The sequence below is a fragment of the Mirounga angustirostris genome, unplaced genomic scaffold, assembly GCF_029215605.1.
Source record: "Mirounga angustirostris isolate CCGP_5_RB_7025 unplaced genomic scaffold, mMirAng1.0.hap1 SCAF_5, whole genome shotgun sequence".
Taxonomy (NCBI): Eukaryota; Metazoa; Chordata; class Mammalia; order Carnivora; family Phocidae; genus Mirounga; species Mirounga angustirostris.
This window is the reverse complement of record NW_026991713.1, coordinates 60,117,379-60,130,681: the sequence shown is the minus strand read 5'-3', so window position 1 is coordinate 60,130,681 and position 13,303 is coordinate 60,117,379. Positions and strand designations below refer to the sequence as shown.

Here is a 13,303-nt window from a genome sequence, read left to right as displayed (position 1 = left end):
ACAGTATGGCAGCCACTAATAACCAAAGCCCCACTACTACGTGACTCTACACAAAGCAAGATACCATTTGCATCTGGGAGCTTACAGGCATAAAACTAAGAATGGGAAGAAGGGAATGTGAATCAGGAAGTAACCCAGTCTAGAATTCACAAAGATGACACCATAATGCTTCTTTGGGCCTATGAGTGGAGGATGCTAAAGTCAAGATTTTTATGTCCCAGTTTTCTGGTTCTGCCTACCTTTCTGGTTGGTCAAGAATTCATTTTCTTTCTCATCTTAAAATCATGTCCCTGCTACAAAAGTGTTTGTTTACCTCAGAGAGAGCTAGCCACATCTCAGCAGCATTCCCAGGCAGATAAAAAACCATTCCAGATTAAGGCTGAGGCAGTTGCAGAGAGGTTCCTTCATGTGAGTAAGAATTCTTATCTTTTTGTACAGGTCAAGCTCAGTTATAGATCCAGCTCTCTCTGGTATAGCAGCCAAATGCCTAGATCAGTAATAAACTATAGCCAGGACTTACTTAACTGATTGCACTGGGACCATTTACCAAAAAACTACTTACTCTCTTTTTTCCCCCTATGCTAGATGAGAATATTTACATGTATAGGGAGAATAGTAAGAAACCAATTTAGCCTAGTAGTTAAGAGTGCTAATCTGGAATCTATCTGGGTTTGTGTAATAGCTCCATCACAAAATATTGTGTGGCCTTGTGCAAGTTAATTCAGTCTCTCTGAGCCTTAGCTTTCTCATCTGTACAACAGGGATAATAATATAATACCCTCCCTCAGGGGATTTCTAGGATTAAGTAAAATAGTATCTATAAAGCACTTTTGTACAGTACATAAGAGCTCAGTTAGCTGTTGTATTACTGCTGTTGCTGTTATTATTACATTAATAAAGTTAAACAATTTTCTTTGTATTTTGTTCTCTCCCATTCCCCCCATCTGATCATTGGGTGGAATATAATTTTTCACATTATATTAACATAACATTTCCTCTAAGTTGTATGTGTATGTATGTATACCTGAGCTGTTGGTCTGCACTAATTGATATTAATCCTGAACATCATGTTATAGAGCCTTCTGTAGGCTAATGTTCATTTTACCAGAGTCAATTCAGCTCAACAAGAGATAAACTAAATGAGCTTTGAGGCCAAGACTGGACCCAAGTCTAGAAGGTGACGAATGACTATCTCTATGAAAAGAAATCTTACCCAATACTAGGGAGTTAGAATTCTAAGTAGATAGGAAGCTTGAATCCTAGAACTAGAGAAATCAGTTCACTCTCCTTCCCTCATATTTTATCAATATAAATTTTCCAGGGCAGGAAAAAGAGGAAATATCTTTCTATCCAAAAAGAATTAAGTTGCTTCCAGCGTTTATTAGGGCCCTTCTTAAGATTTATACCTCTCAACTAGCTTCTAATAGAAGGAAGTTGAAATAGCCCAATAGAAAACTAAGAAATAAATTTGTTTATCTTTGACATCCTCATAAGTTGCCATGTCTCCTTTGCTCAGGAACCATTTCACCTAAGCCAGTCCTCATCTACTATCCCCTAACCCAAATACAAACTTCTATTCCTTTATGTAGCCAATATTACATCTGTGGATAAGCTGATTTATACTAAAGTGTGAATGACAGCTCCAATACTTTTCTAGCAACTTATTAGTTTACATGAATCTCTAATGTAGAAGTACAGAGAATTACTTTAAGATAGGCAATCTTTCTTCCTTACCTTTAAATTGCACTGACTTTTTTCAGTCACATATAAGGCTGACGATGGGAGGAATGGAAAGGACACTTTATTGTACCCAACCTCATCAAAGGAAAAGGGATCATGGGCTCTACTTCTTGCTTTGCTCAGCTTCACTCCCCAGATATAGCCCATTCAATATTCATCCTGCCCTTGCTCCCAACACCTAGAACAGGTAAAACTGTCTCTAGGCAAGCCAAATCTTTTAACATCAGAGAGATTCCCAGAAGACAAGAAAAGCTGCCACCTTAATATCCCTGGAGGGATTCTTGGGACTTTTAGAGGGACCTTGGAGCTGTGACCTTAAATGTTTAATTTTCTCTCCCCCTTTCTCCAGCTATTCCTAATCACATGGTTATCTGCTCACAACTTTAAAGAATTAGAGGACTGCATGATTCTAACTATATGACGTTCTGGAAAAGGCAAACTATGGAGACAGTAAAAAGATCAGTGGTGGGGTGCCTGGGTGGCTCAGTAGGTTAAGCATCCAACTCTTGATTTAAGTTCAGGTCATAATCTCAGGGCTGTGAGATTGGGCCCTGCATAGGACTCTGCACTCAGTAGGGAGTCGGCTTGGGATTCTCTCTCCCCCTCTGCCCCTCCCCCCACTCACACTCTCTCTCAAATAAATACATCTTAAATATATATATATATAAAAAAAGATCAGTGGTTACCAAGTATTGGGGGTAGGAGTGGGGAGGGATGAGTAAGTGGAACACAGGATTTTTTAGAGCAGTGAAACTACTCTATATGATACAATAATGGTGGGTACATGTTATTATACACTTGTCAAGACCCATAGAATGGGGGTGCCTGGGTGGCTCAGTCGTTAAGCGTCTGCCTTCAGCTCAGGTCATAATCCCAGGGTCCTGGGATCGAGCCCCGCATCGGGCTCTCTGCTAGGCGGGAAGCCTGCTTCTCCCTCTCCTACTCCCCCTGCTTGTGTTCCCTCTCTTGCTGTCTCTGTCAAATGAATAAATAAAATCTTAAAAAAAAAAAAAAAGACCCATAGAATGTACAACAAAGATTAAACCCTAATGTAGCTTATGGACTTCAGTTATATTAATGTATCAATATTGGCTCATCAGTTATAACAAATGTACCACACTAACATAAGATACAATAGCAGGGGGGGGCGCCTGGGTGGCTCAGTCTGTTAAACGTCTGCCTTCAGCTCAGGTCATGATCCCAGCACCCTGGGATCAACCCCCACATCAGGGTCCCTGCTCAGTGGGAAACTTGCTTCTCCCTCTCCCTCTGCTGCTCCCCCTGCTTGTGCTCTCATAAACAAACAAACTAACAAAATCCTTAAAAAAACAAGATAAAGTAGCAGGGGAGAACAAGGAGGGTATATGGGAACTCTCAGAACTTTCTACTCAACTTTTAAGATTTTATTTATTTACTTGAAAGAGAGAGCACAAGCGAGGGAGATGGGCAGAGGGAGAGGGAGAAGCAGACTCCCCGTTGAGCAGGGAGCCCAACGCGGGGCTTGATCCCAGGACCCAGGACCATGACCTGAGCCGAAGGCAGATGCTTAACCGACTGAGCCACCTAGGCACCCCTCCACTCAATTTTTCTGTAAGCGTAAAACTGATACAAAGAACAGTGTATTATTTTTAATTAGAGGAAACACTGGTTAATAATCCCCACCAGGTACAATGACTAATAAGAACCAAGATAAGCGGTACAAGAAGAAGGCAAACAGTAAAAAATGAGACTATAGCGCTTAATCACAAACTAGACAGGATGATAACTAAAGACCAGGAAAGAGGCTTGAGGAAGTGAGGGAAGGAGAGAGAGAGACAATTCTCACATCATTTTTATAGTGACTGGTGTGCAAAAAAACTAAAGCAAATATTACCTCCCTCAGAGAAAGAGAAGCTTATAAGGGGTACTGAGATTACCACCATTAAGCCTCTGGCATACTTACAAGTGTCACCCTGATGCCTCTCCCTGTGGCTAAGAAATCAGAGCTTGTCATTGTAACCAAGTCTGCAACCTGTGCTGGTGCCAATCTTTATGGTAAATTGAGGCATTTTTCAGGAAAATCAAGGGATAATTGCCCAGTATCAAAAGCAGATCTGACCCTTGGGAGGAGAAACGAGGTGTTCCTTTTGCCACAGGATGATTTCTCTCTGGAATAACATAAATGGCTCTTCAAGAGACTACGTCTTTGATAAGTGGAGCTGCAATTCTGACAGCCAATCTGCCGAATGCCGAACAGAGCACTCAGCTTTCCACAATGACTCAAAGGACACGGCAAGATTGCAGATTTATTCTGCTGACTTTCCCTGCAGAGCTACCTAAGTTTTTCAAAGGCAAAAAGGAAGAACTCTTTCCTTCAACCCAGGGACTTGCAACTTCCACCTGGGATCTAAAGACAGAACTATGCTCAAAATCTGACATCATCGATGTGAGCAAGGAGATTCAAAAGCTGGAATGATGGCTGGCAATTTTGGTCTTTAGAGCAGAAGTTGGTTCGGCTCTTCAATCTGCTGGCAGAATCAGCAGCCACACAGGGCACATGGTGTGCCAGACTGGGAATGGGCTAATTTCAAAATTCATTCTCATTTCTCTCTGTACTTTCACATGGCGATTGCAAATAGTCCAGATTCTTACCAAAGCACAATCTTAGGTGGTGTATTTCACTGCACAAAGAAATTTCAAAGTAAAAACACAATTACAAAGAGATAAACCCCAGGGGCGCCTGTTTGGCTCAGTTGTTAAGCGTCTGCCTTCGGCTCAGGTCATGATCCCAGGGTCCTGGGATCGAGCCCCGTATCGGGCTCCCTGCTCAGAGGGAAGCCTGCTTCCCCCTCTCCCACTCACTGGCTTGTGTTCCCTCTCTCACTGTGTCTCTGTCAAATAAATTTTTTAAAAATCTTAAAAAAAAAAAAAAAGAGATAAACCCCAAACCTTCCATCTTTTCTCCACAATGTTTTCCTTCTTGAAATCTTATCCTTCAACTGATAATTTTTGACGGATTTAAAAGCAAATTCTAGTGACAATAAACTATTAATAGCAGCATTTCTCCCTCACAATTTGTATGTCATTTCTTCAAGATGAGATTTTGAAGGAGAAAAGCTCTCTACATATCCTAAGTCAAAAGTAACAGCCACATGCTATGATTTATAGGACAGTCCCTCTATGGTTAAATAGATTCAACCCTCAACAGACAAAAGAAAACTAGGCTTGAGAGTTAAGATATGCCATTTGTTTGAAATCTTTTTCATCTTATAATAAACAACTATTTTAAAACACTAAAATTTAGAGATAATCAGTTCTATTTTGATTTTTTAAAATATTCATTGCTGTACTGAGCAAATACCCTGGAACAGGAACTGGAGCATGGGCAGTAGTAATAGCAAAATATAGCACAGAAAATTATAAGCAGAAAATCAGAATAAGATTTTTTTCCCAAAAAAACAAAACATATAACCCCTTTTACAAAAACAAATGAAAAGAGGACAAAAATAAAGACATTCTGCATTATAAATAACACTGGCAAACAATAAATATCCTAAATTTTTAGACAAAACCAAAAGTCTAAAGATCTGACTAAGTGAAATTTAGCTAAGTGTTTACTAATGTTTGCAACTGTAACCCTTTCAAAGGGGTTTATCATTTGGTTATAGAGACTCAATTAAGATCAAAACCTGGCTCTTCCCTAACTCCAAATGAAGGGGCTTCTCTTATACTGTAAAGCCAATTTAAAAAGGACACTGTGTTTTAATATAAGTCACTGGCATATGGCTAAAAAGCTTAAGTTTGTCCGGTTACATCCTTTGACAGAACATTGAAGTTCTCTTTCCTCTCCTATGAAAGAGCTTCCAGAGAGCATCACTTGCACCTTGTTCATAACGCACAATTTATCGGCATTTTGTTTCCTTTCTAAATGGCCGGGAGGGAAGAAGAGCTCCATAGCCACTGTGTGTGGTTAGTAATGGCGCTTTTACTTGTCATTGTACAAAGCCTGTTAAATATTTACAACACAGACAGCAATATCTAGTCCTAAACACCCAGTTGTGAGTTTGAATTTTTTTAGAAATAAATCTATGACAAGTTTCCCCCAGCAAAACGCCAGAAGACTTTACTAACAGCTTCAAAAGACCCAGCGGGTCCAGAGGAGCAGTTATAGGCCATCTGGTGATTACTTATTATTATTTATACAGCACTGTAGATGTACACACAGATGTGTTATGAATCCACATACAGAGCAGGCCCTAACAAGAGCTTCAGACAAAATGCGACTGCTGAGCAAGTCAATCTGCATTAAAGAAACACGCTAACCAGAAAGAGGGAACACATTGGCTGTTCTTCAATCTGCCGCATTAGCTGGAAGAGTATTCGATAAGAGAACGATGAATTCTACATAATGATGACAATATCTTGTAAGTTAACAACCTAGCTATATGTGGTTTTGCAGGGGAGGCAAAAGAGGGACTAACGAAGGACAGGCTCCCAGATCCAGAAGGCACTTTATTAATTCGGCATTTTATAAAAGAAGGGACTAGGAAACAGCCTCTCTCCTGAGTTAGGAAGAACTGAGATACAAAGATACAGGATTTTTTTTTTCCTACCAGGAATGCTCTGAGAACAGTTTCTGGGCTCCCATTCCAAATATTAAGTCATACCCAAGGAAAACAAGAGTGAATAACTGAAAAATTTCATCTTAATTTCTTGGGTATAGCTCTAATTAGGTTCATACAGCCTCCCCGCACCCCCCCACCCCGCCATCCTCACTCCCCGGCAGACTGGGGCAGGGATGCTTTTAATCTACTATGTTCTTAGTAACATAATAATAATGGTAACATAAAAAGCTAAAATCACCAACCACATGTTTCTAAAGGCAAGTGTCAAGAGTGCCAGATCGGACATTAAAAACAGGTTTAATTCCTTGCTCTTAACATATTTACATTATAAAAAATCTTAGTCCCAATTCTGTCCACACGATTACATCCTTCCTCAATGGTCTACTTCCATCACAAGGGTTCATAAAACTGTACATACTCTGAGTGGACTGAAAGTTATTGCAAAATCAACATATTATTACAAAAAACAAGGTTAGCATTTGGCTTAATTGTGTATAATGCAGTGTATTTTCAGCTGCCTGACAGCATGCAGGCACTCTTACCAGATGGGAACTGGATGAATTATTGAATGAAATATGAATTATTAAATAAAAATTTGAATTTTTTTAAACTCTTGGCAGGGGGTGAGGAAGAAAGGCTTATTTGTTTGCCTGAAATTGCCCTCACCTGTCGAAGCATGTAAAGATGGCATATACCACCATAAATGGCATTTACCTATCAGAGCCATTTCTTCCTGGTTATTCTCTAATTCAAGATGCTCTCTTGACATAAAGAATTAGTCATCGGCACCAACCCATTCTTCCTTCTTTTCTTTTGTGCTAATGCCAGGTAAGAGGGAAACTTGCCAAAGGGACAGAATTAAAAATCCAGAGTCCCATAGTACCAGTATGGCCCACTTAAAGGGAGGGCTGGGATAACAGAAAAAAATCTCTATAGACTTGTGTTACATAGGCAATAAAACATATACCTTTGTAGCATGCCAGCATTTAACCAATCATAGAAGCTATTTGTTGCCTCATATACTACAAAGCAATAGAGATTTAAGGGATAATGTTCATGGAGGCAGAGGATACGAAGCAATAAACAGCACTGGAGGTTGGTTAAATGCCAAGTGAAGCCAGGACTACAGCACCATAAACATTATTCCTATTATATGACAAGATAAGGAGGTACAAGAAGCTGCCCTCAATCCCACCACAACTAGGGCTCTACTGCTATTCTTGGCCTCAGAAAGGGAAAGCAGGCCCTGGAGGTCTATATGAGCTAGTTATGTGTTTCACGTCTCAGATAGATATGAGCAGAACGTCAACCTGTACCTAAATGTCCTCTGGGAAAAGAAAAGATCCAGTAGTAGATATCCTTAGGGAGAAAAAAAAGAGTTAACAGCCCCTCAGGTCACACTGGACAGAGAAACAATCAAAGCGTTTTTCCTTAAAAGGACAGAGTGGATACAGAGTGGTTATGACCAAAACCTTCCTCAATGGCTAATGATGGGGTGATCCTGTTCATTAGAAGTATCTCCTCAGAGGAACTGTGTTCCTGCTCTTAAAGAAACAGATATTCTAGGTAATAAGCTTATATGATCAGCTTCTGCTCAAAGGCTTAGTTATGGTAACCAGAAGGACTACTTAAATCTGCATGATTTGTACTGCAAAACAGTGTCATGTTCCCGAGAGGGAGGTACAGGAATACGGAATTTGTTGACTCCTAGTAATAAAAACTGGGCAAAAAGTGTCCAAAAGGTAAGTTATCTAACCGCATTTACAAATTCAAGATTACTGTCGAAACATAGACTAGTTGACCCTTGAACAACATGGGTTTGAAATGCATAGGTCCACCTATACGTGGATTTTTTTTTTCTGATAAATATAGCACAGTACCATAAATTTTCTCTTCCTTACAATTTTCTTTCTTTCTTTTTTTTTTTTAAAGATTTTATTTATTTATTTGAGAGAGAGAGAATGAGAGACAGAGAGCACGAGAGGGAAGAGGGCAGAGGGAGAAGCAGACCCCCTGCTGAGCAGGGAGCCCGATGTGGGACTCAATCCCGGGACTCCAGGATCATGACCTGAGCTGAAGGCGTCGCTTAACCAACTGAGCCACCCAGGCGCCCTCTTCCTTACAATTTTCTTAACGTTTTCTTTTCTCTGGCTTACTCCAAAGTGAGAATACAGTATATAGTACATATAACATACAAAATATGGGTTAATCAACTGTTTATGTTTTATTGGTAAGGCTTCAGGTCAACAGTAGGCTATTAGTAGTTAAGTTTTTGGGGAGTCAAAAGTTATATGCAGATTTTTAACTCCCCCGTGTGCTCCTAATCCTTCCATTGGCCAAGGGTCAACTATAGTTTTCCCTGCTTCCACAAACAATAGAACAATTTTACAATCCACCTTTAAATAAAAATGTTCCCCAAAGCATCAAAAACAAAAGACTACCTAAATTCAGCACCAAACTAATTTTAATAACACAGAAGGAAAGCCATTTTATAGTCACAATGGTTTTAATTAGATGCTATCTTATAAACATTTCAAAAACCCAAACCACTCAAATTCAACCCAACCCTTTGCCACAGGGTATCTGGGGTACTGTTGCCTTAACAACGTTAACCCATTCTCTGGAGGCAGCTCTATTAACTATTCCTGCTACCACATTCCATAGAGAGGTATTAGCAAGAATATTGCTTTCCCTAAGTTCCTCTTCATGAGAGTGATGAGGCCTCAAGAGAAACAGGGTCTCAACAGGAGAATAGGGATGAGAGGGCTCAAAACACCTATCATCTGTCTTTTCAGATAAGAATGCAAAGAATAGGGCACCTGGGTGGCTCAGTTGGTTAAGCGACTGCCTTCGGCTCAGGTCATGATCCTGGAGTCCCTGGATTGAGTCCCGCATCGGGCTCCCTGCTCAGCAGGGAGTCTGCTTCTCCCTCTGACCCTCCCCCCTGTCATGTGCTCTCTCTCATTCTCTCTCTCTCAAATAAATAAATAAAATCTTAAAAAAAAAAAAGCAAAGAATACAACGTTCAGCAGCCATCTTTCTTTTAAAAAAGTGCATGCAGCATATTTAGAATTCAGCTGTGTCACATCAGACTTACTGTTGGGAAGTAGATCATGAACAGAATCCAAAAATAACAGCCATTAAAGACCTAGCAACCAAAACATGTTTACGTATCCATTGAAAGCCCTGTGGTTTTGATTATATGGTGGACAGCATAATCCACTAGTCTATTTTAGGTGAATTTTCCTTTCACCTTCCCTTAATATTAAGGCGTAAGATGATTTCTGAGTTTAGGGGTACATAGGGTAAAGTCTGAGCAGAGAACAGATACTGAAATAATGCAAGATTCCTATACTTTTTCTCTGCTGGTTGGTTTTTTTAAGGATCAGTCTCTTGAATTCTAATTTGCTTTCATTCCTTCTTCCTCTAAGTGGTAGAAACCACTGATTTTTGAGGCTTCTACGGCAATAAGTTCTAAACCATGTCTTGTAAAAATTATCATGGTCCTTATTACCACTACTGGGATTTACGTAGCTTTTTTAAAAAATTATTCTACTGTGTCTGGAATAAAAATTTTGAATCAATGACAGTGGATTATAAATAGCTTGAAGGCCTCAAGTGGCTCCAGGATGAAACCATTTTCAAGGGATATAAGAAAGCTGGATGACAGGCCAAGGGTAGTTTTGCTTTCCCAAATTTATCTTCCCTGCCAGATTTCTACTATTTCATATAATGGAAAGCAATCATAGTAAAGTAAATCTTGTAGAGATCCCACTTTAGAGTTAATTGTCACTAGATATTGGGAGAAACTTGGAAGGTGACTAAATATAACTACAGAACTACAATTTTTACCTGACCATAAAGTCCTGACATGCAAAGGAGGAAAAGGGACAAATGAATGATGCTACTTTCAATCCTTTTCTATGAAACAAGTAACTTGAATCCAAAAGAAGGTAGCAATCTCCCTGAGTTCCATATCCGCTGAGGGGGAGAAAAGCCTTCAGGACCAACACTAGAGGTTGTAACGAATCTGAACAACCAAAACACCAGCAAACAATTCAGAAATGGGAGGAAGAAGTAGGGGAAGGAAGAGGCTTATGATAAACAGTATCCAACAATACAAAAGGAACCAAAGTAAAAAGGCCCTACTGTTTTTACCACCTCTAGTCCAAAAAATGCAAAACAAAAAGAAACAAACACAAAATCCTCTGGGATCTCACAAATTTCAGTGAAAATTACTCTTTTCTGATGAGAGGGCCTAAAGAAACCCATTTATACCTTTCTTCCTCAGGGAGCTTAAGAGATGCTTTCCCAGTTTATTCCTTTAATTTTATAATCCATTTTAATTTCTTTAAGTCCTTGTCTAGGTGGTTTTAAGCATAAAACATAAGAGGGGCACTGAGAAGCTTAAACAGTAAATGAAGAAAAATAAATATAAGTATGAGAAAAATAAATCTTTTCACCCAAAATGCAGATTTTAAAATGGAGATAAGTGAAAAGGGTCCCAGGTATCAATTATGGAAATCACAGTAAATAGTATTATCAACAAATCCACACACAAAAATTTGGAGGGATCAGGTTCAGATATGTATTCTAATACAGCTGTCTGAAAAATGAAACAAATTTACCCTAATTTCCCAAGTGGCTTCTATTGTAAAATAAAACACAAATCACATGGGGGGAAACAGTCAACAATAACGTTGAAAATTCTGACAAGAAAGGAAATATACCCTACAATGCTGAATACTTCAGAATGCAATGGCTTTTTTAGCCTTTTCTGAAATTTTCAGTGTTTACTGGAATTTGGAATCCTCCTTCTGCTTATTCCTTGTCACTACTCTCATCTCATTCACCTCTCAAATTCCAATTCTTAGGAATCTCTGGAACTTAACTCTCTTCTTTCTGCTTAAGTATTTACAATGTTTAATAGAACTAGTCTGCAATTTCACATACCACCAGTAAGTGTCACTGGGCAGTCACATGGCATATTCCTAACTGAACAGAAACTGAACCCTCAGTTCCATAAAATCAATTCATGAAGGCTGATAAAACTTCCTTTGTATGCTTTTCTTCATCGTTTGTGGAACATGGCAGTAGGGGAGGGTCTAGGAAGAGAAGTTAAGAAGGTACAAAATGGAGGGGGGGGTGTAAAAAGGCAGTTTCAACAAAATTACTTTATTAAAAAAGCATATAATGAAAAATATCTGACACATAAGGTACACATATGCAAACAATAACATGGCAGCTGACACACAACAAGGCATTTCATGGTGTCAGAAAGGGAAGACAGTTGAGAAATCTTGTAGTTTATATACTGCTGTGAGATCTCAGGTTCTATGCTGGATTTGTATTTCCTAGATAGAAAGATATCTGCCTTACCTACCAACGATTTTCTGGATCCACAGTCCAAAGAAACTTTTTTCTTATGTAAAAAATCCAATAGACTCCAACAAATTGGGGTTCACGATGAACAGGTACATTCTCAGCAGCCTACTCTAAATATGTTAAGCACACTTTTATATCCACGAAGGCTGAGGAAAAGATATTTCTAAACTTGTTTTATATTTAGATGGATAGCTTTAGAAAGCAGGAGAGAGCAACATGTATTCCTCAACACTGTGTGTTGGGAAACAAACACTGGTAGAATAACAATATGAAAGAGAGCAAGGCAGATTTCATTACGGTAGAGTGCCTACACTTCCTCATAACATGGATTTACACACTGCAAATCCTCTGATCTGATTACCTCCAGTGATCACGTAAAATACCGGCTTTAAACTCTTTGCCTTAGTGATAAAACAGCCACTTTGATTCACAACGAGACATTCACAATAAAGTATATTGTAAACGTACCTGTCCACAGCCCGGGGCATTGCACACAAATGGTCTGTCGTCTCCCATATTTCATATAGCAGAGCGGAGCTGAGGAGGGGGAGGCAGGGGGAAAAGTTATGTTAAATACTCTGGAGTTAAAAAAAAAAAAAAGTGCTTCAAAAATATCAAGGCTAGAAACAGGTGTTCCAAGAATGCTGTCTATGAAAGCTAAAACACAGGCTACTTTGGGGAGACCCATTAGACAGGTGGCATATGATCTACTGCGCCTCAACTGAAACTTTTAATTAGAAAAATTGAGACCTAAATAGTCAAGGAATTTCAAACCTTTGGTAGATTTTCCCTCTTTCTTCTACAGTATATAACACACTCCTCTAGTCTGCTGAATTACAATCAGTGCAGTTCCCCATGTCAATAAATCCACTGAACATTCGATGCGGAAGCCATATTTCTGAACTACAGAAGACCAAAATTTGTCATTTAATTAATTAAGGGATTATAGGAGGGGTGCTCCATTTTACAGGGCTATAATCTGGCTCCCTGGTGTATAAACTACGAGACTGTTGGCAAGGGCCGTTTATCCCAGATTATTGCCAAAGAAAACAAAGCACCCATCCTATTGGGCTGCATGGGAAATGATTTTCATTAATAAAAAAATAAAAATAAAAACCTTCTCTCCCCACTGGGAGCCTCCTTCTCCCCCCACCAATCGTCTGTGGCAAATGGAGAAATATCGGTGCCCTTCCCCCTCTAATTCTATTTATGGCTAGGATTTTAAAAGCAGCAATAAAACAAATGTCGACTCTTTGGGGGTTTACTGGGTGAATATGTTCCGGCTGTTTGTGCCGCTCTCGGCCAGAGTTCTTGGGCTGCTCTGTTGCAGCCAACAGATGTGTTGCTGCTGCAGGGGATAAAAGAAATGGCACTAAAAAAAAAAAAAAAAGAAATGGCACTAAAAGGCATCACCATCCATCCTCTCTATTTCTCTGAAGAATTTAACAGGGCTTATACTGTTCTTGTTCTTTAAGTATTGAAGCTAAACTTGAAATGTTGATCGAAATTCTTTGTCAAAGAACAATAATTCCAATACAAATGTGTTGGGGAAATATCTCATTTCCCAACTAGGA

General features: G+C 39.3%; 1 protein-coding gene across 6 annotated transcripts in view; it reads right to left on the bottom strand.

The window, feature by feature from the left end:
- LOC123843696 (cyclic AMP-dependent transcription factor ATF-7) overlaps positions 1 to 13,303 on the bottom strand; it is an 89,708-nt gene that overhangs the window by 54,897 nt on the left and 21,508 nt on the right. For 3 of the 6 annotated variants that reach the window (XM_045873306.3, XM_045873307.3, XM_045873309.3), the window contains exon 2: positions 12,198 to 12,266. The exons of the other annotated variants lie outside the window; for them this stretch is intronic. In XM_045873306.3, coding sequence (XP_045729262.1) covers positions 12,198 to 12,245 — 48 coding nt within the window. In that variant the 5' untranslated portion in view covers positions 12,246 to 12,266. The remainder of the gene's footprint in view (positions 1 to 12,197; positions 12,267 to 13,303) is intronic. 6 annotated transcript variants of the gene reach the window in all.